Here is an 18,537-nt window from a genome sequence, read left to right as displayed (position 1 = left end):
ATGTCTGTCCATACATGACTTTTGGACATCTATATTCCGTATAGTGTCAGACATCACACTGCACAACATCCTACCATCACCAGCATTGGGATTACTAAACCTAACAATAGAGAATATACCCTTCCCCTCAGAAAAGTGACTATCTACATCCTGCTAGCGGCTAGGCTAAGTATCATCAGACTCTGGAAAAACACCCTAGCTCAGACTATAGAAGACACTCTTGGACACATGGTTAACCTACATTATAGCTATGAATTGAAGGCATGCTCAGTAAAGCCAGATCTGAATAGCTCCCTTGGTTTCAATGGTCCACAGCAGCAGCTTACCTATGAAACATTAGCCATGTAAACTCAACTGGACACAAATGGTTATAGACACTCCTGATATCTGCTCTTGGAAAAGTACTAAATATTAATATGCTGAAATGTACCACCTGTACTTTGAAGTCGATATGTTGAACCTAACACCTGTACTTATTTTGAAGTTAAATAACTTGGTATTTGCTCCTTACCATTTACTTGTAACATGTAAAAATCGATTAAAAATTATTGAAAAAAAAAAAAAAAAGATGCAGGAAATGCACCAAAAATGCACGACCTAAAACAGTCTATAGGAAACTGCAGGTTAATGCAACAAAATCCGCAGGTACACACAGTGTTAAAAGCAGAATTAGTATGTGTATGCTGTGTGTAAAAAAGTAACAATTTTGTGAAAAAATAAGTATTTAAAATTTCTTAATTTTCCCACAAATTGTGACAAAAAAAAAAAAAAAAAAAGGACAACTTCAAAAAATATTCACAATGCCTCTTACGTAATAAATTGGACTGTCTACTTACCAAAGAGAGGTAATTTGGGGGATATTTGTACTGTCCTGACATTTTAGGGCCATGAGAAATTAGATCAGTAGTGAGTACATCACGATTATTTAATTTTCAATTTTGCTGTCAAATAGTTTTTTTCCCCTATCACCACTGGGGGGAGTTAAGCTAGACACATATATCCATATGGAGAAAGGTTGTTAAAGGGGAACTGTAGTCTGCTCACATACTTTGTAATAAAAACATCTTTGCAATTCAGAAGCTTCCCTCCAACCACTTTGCATATTTTTTATATACTGTGATTTTGTACTTGCAAAATATGCTGCAGAAATCTCCCTCCACTAAGTCTGGCTGCAGCCATTTTACCTGTGGGCATCTGAAGCTGCTGCCTGTTCACTTTCTGGATTTACACAGAGGCACACCTCCAGCTCTGCATCTGCCATTGGCCCTCTTATGACTCACCCCACTCCCTTCCTGGCAAACCCTCACAAGAGTGAGAGAGAGCTGTTGGGTGGGCTGTATAAGGTATTTACTGGCAGAAAAAAAATCTTTTACTATCCAAAGTTAAAAAACAAGGGTAGACGATTTAATAGATGGAAAGTTGAAAAAAAAATGAATGAATGTCTGCGTTTTAAGGTTAAGGGATAGAGGGGTTGAGAAGATTATAAATTATTTATTTACATATAAACACACACACAGATCAGACATAACATTATGGTCACTAACAGGTAAAGAAAATAAGATTGATTGTCTTGTTACAATGGCACCTGACAGTGGCTGGGATACATTGGGCAGCAAGTGGAGATGTTGTCCCCGAAGTGTCAAAAATATCAAAAATGGGCAAGAGTAAGGATATGAGCAACTGTGACAAGGGTCAAATTGTACTGACACTCTTGTGGGATGTTCAATTTCTGCAGTGGTCAGCACCTACCAAAAGTGGTCCAAGGAAGGAAAACTGACAAACTGGCTACAGGGTCATGGACGGTCAAGGCTCACTGATGCATGTGGGGAGTGAAGGCTTGCCCATTTAGTTTGATCCAATGAAAGAGCTACAGTTGCTGAGAAAGTTGAGAGTTCACATAGATAGGCATTAGAAGACACACTGCATTGCAGTTTGCAGCGTAAGGGGCTGTGTAACCACAGACTGGTCAGAGTTCACACTGACCCATGCCCACAGCAAAAGTGCCTACAATGGGCACACCATGATAGCCACATTGCAAATGGAGCAGTCCAGCCAAGTCTCTACCGTCAAACAGCTGTTAATGTGTTGTGTGAAGTAATCCTCTACCCAAGTTTGTTGATCTTGTTGGTGGGATGATTGGGAGAAAACTCTGTAAAGCTGGCCTTTGCCGATAAACACTTAGGCTGCTTTCACACTGCAGCGGGAGCGGCGTCGGCGGTAAAGTGCCGCTATTTTTAGCGGTGCTTTACCGTCGTTTTAGCGGCGGTCTGCGGGCGCTAGCGGGGTGGTTAAACCCGCCCGCAAAGTGCCCCTGTAGCGGCGCTTTGCCGGCGGTATTGCCGCGGTGTACCATTGATTTCAATGGGTAGGAGCGGTGAATACACCGCTCCTTCACCGCTGCAAAGATGCGGCTAGCAGGACTTTTTTCACCGTCCTGCCAGCGCATCGCTCCAGTGTGAAAGCCCTCCGGCTTTCACACTGGAGTTAAAGGGGCCGGTTTTTTTCAGGCGTTACACAGGCGCTATTTTTAGCGCTGTAACGCCTGAATACCGCCCCAGTGTGAAAGCAGCCTTAGGCTAGCCTAGGCTGGCTCTCTTAACCTGCTTTTGCTTTCTATAGTTATGCTCCTTTTGTTGCTTCCCTGGTGAGATGATAATTACAGTGGGCTCCACTCAGCATATGACCTCTGATGTATATTTGTTTTTGTTTTTTTGTTTTTTTCTTAAGGATAGAGATCATATGAAGCCATTTATTATCACATAGTTTTTTGGCTCCTGTTTAAATCATAATGGTAACAGAAGTCACCCAAATGGCCCTGATCAAAAGTTAACATACCCTGGAATGTTTGGCCTTTGTACAGACACACACACACAAGGGTGACACACAGAGGTTAAAATGGCAATTAAGGGTTCATTTCCCATCTTTCATCTGTGGCTTTTTAATTGCAATTAGTGTCTATACATAAATAATTGGTTTGTTAGCTCTAATGGGGGTGCACTGAGCAGGTTAGATACTGAGCCATGGGGAACAGAAAAAACTGTCAAAAGACCTGCGCACCAAGGTACTGGAATTTTAAATCAAAAATTTGGGGAGAATTGAGCTGCAAAACAGCAGAATATATGCAAAAGAACATAATAATTAATAAAGGGGAAACAAGAAGAGAGAGGAAAATAGGAGGAATGGAGAAAAGGGGTTAAAATAAAACTGCAAACTTATGGAAAAAGGGACGGGGGGCTTTAAATGTTGCAGCCCCTATGCAAGATGATGGCGGATCTTCTCACAGAGTACAAAGTGGTAAATCTGCAAAAAAAGAGAAGGCTTAAGAAGTTGCAGCTGCTAAACTTGCAAAGTTTGCACTGATATCAAAAGATGGTGAAAATAAAACCCCTCAGCATGGCGCCAGTGAAAAATTCTGAAGTTTCTTGCACTGATAACTATTCTACATGAATAACATGACCAAAATGATATGTGAAGTGGAAGAAATGGATAAAAAGTGTGAGACAGCACATTGACAAACAGCCAAATGACCTGCATACACCAACAACATTAACACCACTAGAGCCTACACTATTAACACTATTAGACATGCTAAAAGAGGTACAACAATGTCAGAATTATATAGGTAATTTAACCAGGCAAGTGCAGGGACTTCAATAAGAATTTATTTTTTTGCACCAGGATGTACAGAAAATAAGGGGAAAACGTCTGCTTTGGGTTAAAGAATTAGAGGACACTTCACAGCCACTGGGCAAAGATATTAAAGAAGTGATAAAAAAAAAAAAAAAAAAAGATATTAATGCTTGAAAGCTGGAAGATCTCGAAAACCGCTTTCAACGTATTATTAGGCTGGTTTGTCTCCCAGGGCATTCTAAGGGAGCAAACCCTACAGAATTTGTGGAAACACGGCTATGGGAGATGACTGGGATAGAATATCTTTATTTCTCAGTTGAAAGAGCACACCAAGTGCCTAGTAGGCCTTTACCATTAATACGATTAATTAATTGAGACAGAGATTCTACTCTCAGAAGAGCTAGATCATTGAAGGAAGTTGTTTTTAATGGAAGTTATGTTCTTTCCAGATTTTTCTCCTGAAATACAAAAAAAGCATGTTAAATTTCAAGAAATAAATGAAGACTGCAGACCCTGCAACTATCCTCAGATGCCCATTCAGATTTTTTATTTTTTTTGATAAGCCACAGACTGTTACCGAATGGTTGGACAGGCATTATAAATATTTTTTTTCCCCCTCTCTCTATAGCTGAGAGGTGGCCAGTTTTTCCCCTTTCCTTTTGCAAGTTGGAGAAGAGTCCAGTGAAAACCACTGAATGGACTCTATATTTTGTTCCTGTGGGAAATGTTTGGATGCAAATTTAAATTTTTTTGTACATGTTAGTTTTTGGGAATGCTTTTTTTTTTTTTTTTTTTTTTTTTTTTTTTTAAATGGTTTTCAAAATTTCACTCTAATTATTGGAAAATTTATGTGTACACTGTGATGTTTTTTTATGCAAGACCCCTTGGGAGTTGGCTATTGAGGGGATGGAAATCTTTCAGGGGTTTATATGGGATTTGCACAAGCTTTGGGATATTTTTCTTTTTTTTTTTACAATAGGTTTTATTAAGCAAAAGTCACATTGTAGTTACAGAGTCTACAAATACATGTAAAGGGAGCCTGAGTTAGCAGGAGAACAGACTCAAAAACAAAGAAAAAAAAAAAGTTACAGGCCATAATATGCTGAGCACTTATCTGTAACAACAAATAATGCACATTAAAAGCGACACAAAAATTAAACAACGTGCCCAAATAGGGCCCTAAAGACCCTTCAAAGAATAACAGAAACATCACATCCTCATGTCAAGGGGAAGAGAAGAAGTGTGCTGATGTCAGAGAAAATAGAAAAAACCTATAGAAAATAGAAAGAAAAGGAAACAGGATGGGTTTGCAGAGCTTCAAAGATCATGTAACACAACCCCGCCGGGCCAGCCCGAGCCAGACCCCGTCACGCCGCTCAGCCAAATGCTTGGAAGGGAGGGGAGTTCAGCCACTAGTCAAACTCTCGAAAGCCGCGGAAAATTTGAACTGAATCCAGGGGGACCATGTAGTGTGGAATCGGTCGGCTGAGTCCTTGGCTGTAGCCAACATCTCTTCCATAGCGAAGATATGGTTGACCGCGTGTACCCATTCTCGGATAGTAGGAGTGGTCGCAAGTTTCCAGTATTTAGGAACCAGAGATTTAGCAGCAATCAGCAAGTATTTTGTCAGAGATTTGTTATATTTGCCCAAAGAAACGTTAGATATGTGCAGGAGACAACAACCCGGGGTGAGTGCAATTTTAGTTTCTGTTATGTGAAGTATTAGGCCTCGGACCCGACTCCAATAATCTACTATTCGGGAACAGCTCCACCAAATATGCAACATGTCTCCTTTCGCCTCCCCACACCTCCAGCACAGGTCAGACGACGCCGGATACCAATGTTTCACCTTAACCGGTGTAGCGTACCACTGAGAGAGTAGTTTGTATGAATTTTCTTGTAGCCTAGTGCTGACTGTACATTTATGTGCTAAGATACATGCATTCCGCCATTGGGTATCAGTGAAAGAGGTTTGAAGCAACCTCTCCCAACTCTCCCGGAACCTGGAGGTCTCAGTGTGGTCCAGCTGCTGGAGACATGTGTACATAAACGAGGTCGTTTTCTCAATCGGATCACCCTGGAGGCAAACTGACTCAAAAGGTAAGAGCTCTCTGAGGACAGCCTGTCTTCTTTCGGACGCCAGCAAATAATGGCAAGCTGGGATATTTTTCTTTTTCTCTTCTTTTTTTTGGGGTTGTTATATAGATTTTTCATATGTGTCCAACATATAGTTAAAATTAATACAGAAAAGTTCTCCTCAAAAAGAATCTTAACATTTGATACTCCAGTCAACCTTAGCGCAAGTATTAATATCTTGAAATATTAGGGGGCTTAGTGACCCAGTAAAGAGACAACCTATGTTTACTACATTGAAACAATTTTCTCCGTCTGTTTGCCTGCAGGAGACTCATTTAAATATACACAAGTTAAATAATTTGAAGCGCAATATACTTCTACTACATATTCTAGAGGTGTATCTATATTGACAGCAAATCAAGTTCATTTCTCCTGCAGACAGGTACAAATGGGCATTAACAGTCCCTATATTTATCTTTTTATATTGTACATGTAGCCATGGTGGTAGCACTACTGACAAAAAATCCACCAAATCACCCCACTGCCAGACTTCATGCATCCTTTCCAGAGACAATGAACAGTCATTTGCAAGCTTTGTTTTTGTTGTTTTATTGGGGGGTACAATTTGGATAGGGATTGAGATATGGGATGCCCATAGGATGAATCATTGCCATCATATTTACAGGTTTCAATATACGTTGATGATAAATAGAGCCTGAAGATAAGATGTGAACACTTGACTAAGTAGAAATCTTCTCCTGCAGACTGTTACTCCCTCTGCATCTCCATGCAGACTACTGTTAACTAAGAGTTCTCCATCCATCACCGTGTAAGGGACAGAAACATCAGTTTTGACTGTGTAAAAGTAATGGTCTTCGTTCTCTTCACCACCAGCCCAAACTTGCTTCTCCTTGTACACTTGGTTTCCTAGTGCACAACTTGTAGTTACATTGGGGTATAAACATATCCTGTTCAAATGGGTATGAAGAACTCACTCTGAATAAGCCCCTCTACTGGCTCTGGTGACTCGCTGCTACTAGGCCAGAGGCTTACAGAACCTCTCCCCGGAGGCCTAGTAGGTTAAAGTCTATGTTCTAGGAAATGGACTACTGGTCCCAGCCAGTCCAACTTGCAAATAATGTGTTCTCTGGCCACACTGATTTGACACACAAATCCCCACAGTCTCTTCTCTGATTCATTATTCTCCATCATCCACCGTGTGTATTGATGCAGACTCCATTAGTGACCATGTACTAACACAGAGTTCCCTTCACAGACTCCCTGGCACCTCCAGCCACCCACTGTGGTTACACCCACCGGCCTTGCAAACTTCAAGCCCCAAGTCCTTGATGAGGAATTTGCCTGGACCATGCGTTCCAACTGCTTCTCCTGCCCTCTATGCTCCAGGAGCTCCCTGCCACCGACCGCGTGGTGACAGAGACATTGCCAGAGAAAGTGTGAAGGCAATGTTCCCTCACAGTTCTCCCCGGGCCTCCTCCTGTGATCCCACACCCCCCTCCCCCAGATGGGGGTGCAGTCCTGCGGTTGTCTAGCACTCCATTCCTCACTTCACCCAGTTGACTACTCCTCCCCAGCAGCATGTCACCTTAGCATATAAAGAAGACCCGCCCCCTGACAATGCCAATTAGGGATTGGTCAGAGCTCCCATATGTGCTGCCTGCCACTCCAGCTCTAGGCCCAGCCTCCTCCTCCAGAATATTCTGCTTGGAAGCAGGGGAGGCGCCTCAGAGGGAAGTCCAGGTGGTCGCACCCACTGCTACTTTAAACACTTCCAGCTCCAGAATCAAAACAGGCAGGCCCGGCTTGCAGCAGAAGCCTGCCTAAATTTGCCTGTGCTGAATAAACCTAGTAAAAACAACCCTTACTAGCACCTACCTTCTAGTAGAGGGTGCTACATACAATGAACAGAAAATCATATGTGTTAGCCAATATATACCATCCCCATATTCCTCAGAGGTATTTAAAGAACTATTGAATTTTACTTCTGATCAAACGGATGTTCCCTGGTTAATAGTAGGAGATTGTAATAATTATATTGACCCCCTCCTTAGATAGATATGGTTTGGCTACAGCACCAGTAACTTCTGCATGTACTTCCTTTGCTAGCTATATCTGGGAGATTGGCCTTATGGGTGTCTGGAGAATGTACATTCGAATGATAGTGTTTTCTTGCTTCTATAGCACCCGTGGGACTTTATCTAGAATAGACTTGGCATTAGTCACATCTAGCAGCTAGGGAATTGTCCAATCATTCCCCATTTGTTCTTAAATTAGCTTTAAAGTCAACTTTTTTATAAAAACCTGTATAGTAGTAAAGTATCCTTTAAGGAGGCTGAATTGCAACTTTTTCTTAATTCTATTATGTTAACAGAACTATCAGCGGTGGACAGGGAGAGGTTAAATCAGCCTTTGACATTAGAGGAACTTCAAATTGCCTCTGCTAGTTTTCCTAATAATAAAGCCCAAGGTGCAGGCGGGTTACCGGGAGAGGTCTTTAAGGTTTATGGAGACAATTTGTTGCCTAAGACATAGGAAATGTCTTAAAAAATTTGTGAATTTGTCATTGGTGGTTAATCTCCAGTCTGCCTGAGCGGTCAGTTAAGTATACTAAGGATACTGTGGAAAGTTAATAAGATAGAATCTTGGAGGGAAATAACTATATATGAATAATTCAGGTGTAATAATGTGTTGGAGGGGTCTGAGTAATGGATTGAAATATAGTCTGGTGAGCGCAAACGTGGAAGGTTATTTTTTTGTAGTTTTTTTATTTTTTTTCTCTTTGGCTTTGTTGTTGGGTGGGATTATGTGATGGAAAGGTTTTATGTGTTTGTGTTGTATAAAGTCGCATACACACTATCAGATTTTCTGCAGATTTTTTCCTTCAGATCTACCAACACCATATAATATGAGTTTAAGCCTTAGGAGTTTCAATTTGTATGCAATCAGGCAGGCCCTTCTACTACATGGTTTTGGTAAATCTGAAGACAAAAATCAGCAGAAAATCTGAGGGTGTGTGTGGGGCTTAACGGAAAAAATCTATAAAATATTATTTGATTAAAAAAAAAAAAAAAGAAGATGGAAAAGGATATAAAAAAAAAAGATATCTAAAGCCACAAGTTTCAGAAGAGCTGTTCAGGATACAAAGAATAACCGCTAGGAGAAATACAAGCTGCTCTGGAAAACGACAACTTGGTTATTGCAGGCTGCATTCCCACCTGAACGTTTTCAGCTCATAAAACGACCGAAAAACACCCGACAAGCAAAATCCCATTCAATTTCAATGGCCCCTGTTCACATCTGAGCGTTTTGTCACCTAACGCAAAACACCTGAAAAACGCCTTAATCTCAAAAAAGAACGAGCTTCTTTGGGGCAGATTACAGGCATTGTTCTGCTTTTTACATTGGTGACCTATTAAAAAAAAAATAGATTAATAAAATCGCAGCAAACATGCGCCAAACGCACGACTTTGAAATACAAAGGTGTGAATGCAGCCTAAAGAAGCACAATACGACGATACTTAAACAGTATGAGCTGCATGGTTGAGTTGCCAATAAGCCTTTACTGCAGCAATGCCACAAATAAACGGTTACAATATGCCTGGCAACACCTTAAGGCTCAATTCATGCATGTTGCTTTTGAGCATTTCTGCAGTGCTTTTTGCGGTGCTTGCTGCGTTTTTGGAAAAGCGTTTTTGCTGCCTTTTTTTTTTTTTTTTACAGTGTGGTTGCTTAGCAACCAGCTATATACAGTGTAAACAAATGAAAAAAAAATGGGGGGAAAAAAAAAACGCAAAACGCAGCAAAAACACAGTACTTGCATTTTTGATGCAGGTCCATTGACTTCTATTACATGCAAAACGCTGCATTTTGCATTAAAAAAAGTGAAAAAAGTCCCCGACCCTTTCCAAAAACACAGAGGCACAAAAAATCCATAGGAACCCATGTTAAAAAATTTCCCTGCATTTCTGCAAAATGCATCAAAAAACGTGTTAGTGTGAATCAAGCCTAAGGCTGCTTTCACACTGGGGCGGTATTCAGGCGTTACAGCGCTATAAATAGCGCCTGTGTAACGCCTGAAAAAAACCGGCCCCTTTAACTCCAGTGTGAAAGCCGGAGGGCTTTCACACTGGAGCGATGCGCTGGCAGGACGGTGAAAAAAGTCCTGCCAGCCGCATCTTTGCAGCGGTGAAGGAGCGGTGTATTCACCGCTCCTATACCGCTGCTACCCATTGAAATCAATGGGACACCGCGGCAATACCGCCGGCAAAGCGCCGCTGCAGCGGCGCTTTGCGGGCGGGTTTAACCCCTTTTCGGCCGCTAGCGGGGGTTAAAACCACCCCGCTAGCGCCCGCACACCGCCGCTAAAACGACGGTAAAGCGCCGCTAAAAATAGCGGCGCTTTACCGCCGACGCTGCTCTCGCCCCAGTGTGAAAGCAGCCTAACACACCTCACAGCTTCAGGCACACTGGAACATGGAGTGATGAGACCAAAATAGAATAGAATAAATAGAATGGAATACCATCCCCATTGCGAACCATGGGACTTTCCAGCATGACAATGACATTACACAGTGAATAAACCCTGATGGGTTTTACTTCGTCTTTTACTCCCTGCAATGCCTGCAAATTAAAAGCATAATGGGCTAGTATGCATTGCATACTAGCCCATTATTTGACACTTACCTGCAAACAAATCCATTGCTGTCCCCTGTGCAGTCTGCATTCATCTTCGCCTCTCTTCCTTCCAGGGGCCACAGACTCCGGCTATGTGGCTGGCTGGAGCCATGTGACGTCACTCCCGTGCATGCATGCGGGAGCCATCAGTAATGGCACACGCTGGGGAAGAAACGTCACGGAGGTCTGTTTTTTCACAGCGCATGCGCCAATTACATCATCGGCGCACTACAAGTGAAATGTGAAACTGACAACACCCCATGCCCATACACAGGGGCCCAATCTCACCATACCTGAACTACAGCCAACTAGTGATACGGACCCCGATTACAAGACCCTGCCAGGCTGAGATCCAGCACCAGCACTCCATCAACCTCACCCTACACCTCAGTGAATGACAAAACCCCCCTATCTGCACCATACCCCACATCCTCATACCCCCTGTACAACACCACACCCCACTCCCTGTCCCGCTGCACCCCACCTGTCCCAATGCCCCCCCCCCCAAACTTTTTTAGCTGGCTTCTAGATTCAAAGCAAATTTGTCAAGCCCTGCACGCAGGAGCCATCAGTAACGGCACATGCTGGGGGAAGAAATTTCACGGAGGTCCGTTTCTTCACATCGCGTGCACCGAATACATCATCGCCGCGCTACAAATGGAATATCCCCTAAACATCGCACATTTAGGAGATATTTCCACTACCTATAGGCAAGTCTTATTCTAGGCTTTCCTATAGGTAAAAGTCACTAGGGAGGGTTTACAACCACTTTAAGCACAAGGCCAAGCTGACCCTCCAGCAGTTACAGCAGAAAAAGATGAAGGTTCTGGAGTGGCCTTCACAGTCTCCTGACCTTAGTATTATTGAGCCACTCTGGGGAGATTTTAAACATGCGGTTCAAGCAAGATGACCAAAGACTTTGCATGACCTGGAGGCATATTGCCAAGACGAATGGACAGCTATACCACCTGCAAGAATTCAGGGCCTCATAGACCATTATTACAAAAGACTGCACACTGTCATTGATGCTAAAAAGGGCAACACACAGGGTACTAAGGGTATGCAGACTATTGAATAGGGGTCATTTCATTTGTTTACTTGTTGCCATGTTTTGTTTATGATTGTGCAATTCTGTTATGACTTAGTTTAAAATGAATCCCATAAGAAATGTGTTTTGCTCACACAGGTTTTCTTAAAAAAAACGGTACGGGCTGTATATTTTCTCCAAGGAAGGGCTCAACAAATCCCAGGTGCCAGGTTGTCATGGCGCCCAGAAACCACGGACCCCCACTGTTTTGCACTCTGCCATTCCCCACCACGTGTCCTCAGCTGGACCATTTCTGCCCCATAGAGGGCTCAGTCCAGATTAATCCCAAGACCCTCGGAGTGTCCTCCATCCCGCCCTGTGTACAGAGGCCAAAAGCTCTGGTGTACACTGCTTCAAGGCAAAGAACTTCCCCTGAACTCCCTGCACAGCCCTTTGAGAGCCAACTCCCCAGATGACACTGCAGGCTTGTCTGTAATCACACAGTGAACCCTTCTGGAGAGCCCATGGAGCGGACGATGTGGCCTCCTGCACTGATCAACCTATCTCATACTATTCCTACTGAAGGGTGACCAGGAGGTCATGGACAAGTGTTTGGAGGGTGGCTGGCCAAAGCTCTTAATGCCAGAGTTCGACAATGCCGCCTTCAACATGACGGCAGTGGCCACCAATACATGCGGCTCCCCCCTGGAGGAGTACTGTACGCAGACCAGAATCACCAAGTCCTGCCACCTGTGTGAAAGCGGATAGCCCTCCCTCCATCACGGCACAGACTTATTCACCGACTAGAACAGGGGTCTCAAACTGCCGGCCCTCTGGCTGTTGCGAAACCACAAGTTCCATAATGCCTCTGCCTATGGGAGTCATGCTTGTAACTGTCAGCCTTGCAATGCCTCATGAGACCTGTAGTTTCACAACAGCTGGAGGGCCGCACGTTTGAGACCCCTCAACTAGAACAACCAGGCAGACACGACGTGGTGGCAGAGTCACACCATGCTGGCAAGGATCCAGTAGCCACACTCCATCAACACCACCCTGCACCTCAGTGAGTGACAAAATCCCCCTACCCAGGGGCCCCTATCTGCACCATACCCCACTGCCTGTCCCGCTGCACCCCACCTGGCTCCAAACTTTTTTAGCTGGCTTCTAGATTCAAAAGCAAAACCCTGCTCCAAGGGTGTGCAAACTTTTGAGCACAACTGTACATAAAGAATGGATATACAAGTATCAGGTGGTCTTATATATAAGCAGCATACTACTAGCCAAGCTTCAAATCCTGTTTCAAAAAATCACAAATTCAAAGCCTCGGATGTCAAATATGTAGCTAAATAAAGATAAAATATCATCCTCCTTCACTAACCTATACTGTTATGCAAGGTAAGAGGCCTATAATGAACGTTAACATCCTGTCCTATTATGCATATTGGATGCACTGAAAGACCTTTATTCAGCCATATCATGTAAGATTTACGGTTATAATCATACCCCAAAGTCACCAGACTGGTATCTTCAGGGATTTCTTCAGGATCTAATTCCCCTTCTTCCACATTACTCTTCAGGCCATCAATGCTAAAAGAAAAAAATATAAACATCAGGGTGTTAAAATTAATCTCAAAGTCATAAAGGGAAATATACAAAGCAGAAAACAAAGATACAAAGATTAAGGGTCAGTTCACACAGGGACAACTTGTCAGGCGACTTAGCCACCCGACAAGTCACGCCCGTTCTGTACAATGGAACCGTAATCGGAGCGACACAAGGCGCTCTGACTTAGAAAAAGGTTCCTGTACGACTTTGGGGGCGACTTGCATTGACTTCTATAGAAGTCGTGTCCAGGTTGCCTTAGGCAGTCACGCTGCCTCAGTGTGAACCGGCATGTGGGCTTATTCATGAAAAATGTACACAATGTAACAGCTTAATGTACAGTTGCAATACATAAGAGTGAAGTGTTTTAACTTGGAAGTTCGACATTGCTACACAAAGTTTGTGCTTTATTGTTCCTTCTCAAAATGCAATTCTATAAACTGGATTACTCATTTAACGGATAAGTTCAAAAGTAAAAAATAAATAAAAGCCAGCAGAACATTGCATCAGTGGTCAGCAGATTGAAGATGCAATGCCCAGCTCCTGCTGGCTCTCAGCATAGCTGTCTGCCTGTACCTCATATGGGCAGACATTTGCTTGAGAGCAGGAAGATCGATAGACTATGAGGATGCTCACCAGTGCCCTCACACAGCATACTGAAAACTACAAGCCATCACCTGCAATGGGTGACGGTACTTGTAAGCATTCATTCACAAGAAACTGAATAAATGATGCGGCCGTGTGGGCAGAGCCTCGCATTGCCCGCGCTGTTTTAAAAAAAACTGACAGCGGGGGTGGGGAGAAGATCCCTGGCTTGCTGTCACAAAGAGGAAAGCAGAGGGGAGAGAGCTGCAATGATGGAACATGTTACACGCTCCCCCTTAAATACAGGTGGAACATGTAACTTGTTCCAACGTATCTTTAAAAACAACACACTTCCAAAGTAACCAATATCTTATTTCAATAGGGGTTTCCCTTTCAGCAATCTAGTCTGTTCCACGATTCATCCTCGCCCATGATTCGACAACGAATGAAGCATCTCAACACTAAAGCCCCTTCCACACAGGGCAGGCTCTATTGGAGTATATTGAACATTATTGTTCCAAGTTCACAGCCATCTTATATTTATACTTATCTAAATACTGCTGTATGCCAGAATCCTCTTGTTCTCTTGGTATCTCTAACAAACACACGGGAAAGACATCTGAAAACACAGGCCAATGTGTGGAAAACTTAACCGCTTGCTGACCAGGCCATAGCTGAAAAACGGCTACAGCAAGGTTGGATGAGTCGTGCTCCTGCGCCCCCCGGAAGGTCCATGACCGTCTACATCCGCATTCATGCTTGGCTATGCTCAATCCCTGGCTCATTCATCCACATCCATGCTCCATCCCTGGCTCGTCCATCCACATTCACCCCTGCTCATTCATGCTCCATCTCTGGCTCATCCATCCACATTCATGCTCCATCCCTGGCTCATCCATCCACATTCATACTCCATCCATGCTCCATCCCTGGCTCATTCATCCACATCCATGCTCCATCCCTGGCTCGTCCATCCACATTCACCCCTGCTCATTCATGCTCCATCTCTGGCTCATCCATCCACATTCATGCTCCATCTCTGGCTCATCCATCCACATTCATGCTCCATCCCTGGCTCAACCATCCACATTCATGCTCCATCCCTGGCTCAACCATCCACATTCATGCTCCATCCCTGGCTCAATTATCCACATTCATGCTCACCCATACTCCATCCCTGGCTCATTCGTGGCACATCAGTGATCATCCGTGCCACCACGTTGCCCATCAGTGCCTCACAAAAGTGTAATAGGTAGTCAAATTAGATTTGAAATGTATGTCCCTAGAACACCTAATGGTGCTCCCTGCATGTTGGACCTCTGTACATGGCCAGGCTGTGTAAGAAGTCTCACACATGATATCACCATACTCAAGGGTAGCAGAAAGTATTTTAAGGTGTAATTTTTCCCATGTACATGCTATGTGTTAGAAATATATTATAAAATGGACAACTTTGTGTAAAAAAAATAAAATAAATAATAATATGCGTTTTCATTTTCTTTACACATTTTCCAAAAACTTATGAAAAAAAAAAATGACCTGTTCAAAAGACTCATTATGCCTCATAGAATATATGTTGGGGTGTTCACTTTCCAAAATGGGGTCTTTTTGGGCGTTTCCATTTTACTGACGCTCCAGGGCCTTCAAACATGTAAGAGGTAGTCTGGGAATTAAAACGGCTACAGCACGGTCAGATAGCTCTGGGAGGGCGTACTATAACACCCTCCCAGAATCATGCTCCCACGCCCCCGGGAATGTCCATTACTGTCGGGCTCAATCCACATTCATGCTCAGCCATGCTCCATCCCTGGCTCATCCATCCACATTCATGCTCCATCCCTGGACCATCCATCCACATTCATGCTCCATCCCTGGCTCATCCATCCACATTCATGCTCCATCCCTGGCTCATCCATCCACATTCATGCTCCATCCCTGGCTCATCCATCCACATTCATGCTCCATCCATCCATATTCATGACATGACATCCAAGCCTGGCTAAATTTTGTAAAAACACATCTGAAGTCTCCCAAAAGCATGTGGGAAAATGCGTTATGGTCTGATGAAACCAAGGCTGATAGCCATAATTCCAAAAGATAGGTTTAGCGCGAAAACAACACTGCACATCACCAAAAGAACACCATACCCACCGTGAAGCATGGTGGCAGCAATATCTTGCTTTGGGGCAGTTTTTCTTCAGCTGGAACAGGGGCCTTAGTCAAGAGGGAGTTAGGAACAGTTCCAAATACCAGTCAATATTGGCACAAAACCTTCAGGCTTCTGAAAGAAATCTGAACATGAAGAGGAACTTCATCTTTCAGCATAAAAATGACCCAAAGCACACATCCAAATCAACAAAGGAATGGCTTCACCAGAAGAAGATTAAAGTTTTGTAATGGCCCAGCCAGAGCCCAGACCTGAAACCCACTGAAAATCTGTGGGGTGATCTGAAGATGGCTGTGCACAGGAGATGCCCTCGCAATCTGACAGATTTGGAGTGTTTTTGCAAAGAAGAGTGGGCAAACATTGCCAAGTGAAGATATGCCATGCTGATGCACTCATACCCAAAAAGACTGAGTGCTGTAATAAAATCAAAAGGGGCTTCAACAAAGTATTAGTTTAAGGGTGTGCACACTTGTGTAACTATATTATTCTATTTTTTTTTATTTTTACTTGCCTCCACCTAAAAAATTTCAGTTTGTTCTTCAACTAAGTTGTACAGTTTATAGGTCACATTAAAAGGTGGAAAAAGTTCTGAAATTATTCATCTTTGTCTCATTTTTTTTACATCGCAGAAACCTGGCATTTTAAACAGGGGTGTGTGGACTTTTTATATCCACTGTATATACACACACACACACACACACACACACTATGGCCGCCCACCATATAGCAAAATGATGTCGTGGTTGCGATATCGTGACCGGACGTGGCCAGGATAACAAGCCACTGTATGCCGCCGCGGGCATCGTGGTGATTGTTGTTGCGGCGTGTCAGTCTGACACGCCGCAACTACGATCTAGGTAAAGAGTCTCCCAGGGACTCTTTATCACGTGATCAGCTGTGTCCAATCACGGCTGATCACGATGTAAACAGGAAGAGCCGTTTATCGGCTTTTCCTCACTCGCGTCCGACAGATACGAGTAGAGGAGAGTAGATCGACTGATCCTCTGACAGATCCCCTCCCATCCCCTCGGATGCCCACTCAAGACCCTTATGGATGCCACCAGGGATAGCCACCACTGACGACCACCAGGAATGGCATCCCTGGTGGCCATGGGTGGCAATGTGTGCCCACACATGATGCCAATCAGTGCCCACCAGCAATAGCCTGCCAGTGCCTTCTAATCAGCGATGCCAGTGTCCATCTGTGCCACCTATCAGTGCCCATCAGTGTTACCTTATCATTGCCCGGCAGTGCATCCTCATTAGTGCCCATCAGTGAAGGAGAAAACATACTTATTTACAAAATTTTATAACAGAAAACAAAAAAACTTTTTTTTTTCAAAATTTTCGGTCTTTTCTTATTTGTTTAGCAAAAAATGAAAGCCGCAGAGGTGATCAAATACCACCAAAAGAAAGCTCTATTTGTGGGACAAAAATGATAAAAATGTTGTTTGGGTACAGCATAGCATGACCACGTAATTGTCATTGAAACAGCGAAAGCACTGAAAGCTGAAAATTGGCTTGGGCAGGAAGTGCCCTGTATTGAAGTGTTACTAAACCCAGGACCCTGCATTCACTATATCTGGTCTCCCACAGTACACAGAACATGGAAATGCAATTATTTTAGTAAATAAAAACTGCTAAATACCCTTTCTCAGCAGTAACAGTCTTGTGACTTGGTTACTTAGTTAAAGCTTGTTGGAGGAGTTTTCATACGGCACTGGCCCTGCACAGGACACTTGACCCTCTGTCTGGACAGTGCCGATAGTGCATGTAATCAGCACAAGGCCAATCTCAAGAAAAAAAAAAAAACTCTCTAGGAATACACACCAAACTGAGCATGTGCAGCCTGACTCCATAGACTGTGTCTTATGGGGACCAGTTTTGGAAGAAGAGGAGGATCTGTGCATACAGGACCAAACAGACATTTTCCACAATGCAGAGGATTAACCCCTTAGGTTCCACAGTGCATATAACAAGCATGCTTTACTGCATATACAGACTGATTTTACTGTTGTGGGTTTAGTAACACTTTAAATTGTCTTTTTTTATTACTTTATATATTAACTAAATTATCCACCACACTTTTGAGGTTTTTTATCAGATTTATCAAAAAAAAATAATCAGCCAACTGATTATGAAAATATCATAAATACATAAAGCATGAAACAGAACACTAAAAAAGTCCACTTTTTATGTATAGCAGCGCATGCACACTTTTTTCAGAATATGCGTGAGAGTTCAGTTCGGTGTTCAGAAGATAGGGTGCTTTATTCAGTCGACCTGCGTTTGTGATTGAAACCCAGCTTCCACCATACAAATCACCACTTGTGGTACCAAGGCCGACCCCCTATGGGAATGCACTCACCAAACGTATGAAACCAATAAGCCTTCAGAATGCCATTGCAGCTCTCTCCTTTTACCACCAGTTATCTCCTTTGTGGGAAACGGCTTTCACATATAGGAAACAATAAATGCCCAGACATAGCATAATACTGTATGACAATATTTATTATGTAAAAGCAAAATCCATATATGCGTACCAAGTAAAAAACTGTTTTAAGCGTTTAAAATACTGTGCCTTATTCCGCTGTGTTGAATCCGTCCGAGGAGACCGACCGTTTATAACGTGCACTTAAAAGTGTGCGCTTTTGTATTTCCTCGGATCGTTGGAACGCAGGGATTGAGACGCACGTGTCACTTCCGGTATAGTTAAGCTCTGACGCGTTTCGTCATTTCCGACTTCGTCTGAGGG

The 18,537-nt window shown here is 43.3% G+C and overlaps 1 protein-coding gene across 2 annotated transcripts in view; it reads right to left on the bottom strand.

Moving 5' to 3' along the window:
- SNAPC3 (small nuclear RNA activating complex polypeptide 3) overlaps positions 1-18,537 on the bottom strand; it is a 120,499-nt gene that overhangs the window by 51,360 nt on the left and 50,602 nt on the right. For both annotated transcript variants that reach the window (XM_077475123.1, XM_077475124.1), the window contains exon 2: positions 12,932-13,015. In XM_077475123.1, coding sequence (XP_077331249.1) covers positions 12,932-13,015 — 84 coding nt within the window. The remainder of the gene's footprint in view (positions 1-12,931; positions 13,016-18,537) is intronic.

Source organism: Lithobates pipiens, unplaced genomic scaffold, assembly GCF_037356315.1.
Source record: "Lithobates pipiens isolate NorthernLeopardFrog02 unplaced genomic scaffold, aLitPip1_a1.2 Scaffold_13, whole genome shotgun sequence".
Lineage (NCBI taxonomy): Eukaryota > Metazoa > Chordata > Amphibia > Anura > Ranidae > Lithobates > Lithobates pipiens.
This window is presented reverse-complemented; position numbering and strand designations above follow the sequence as displayed.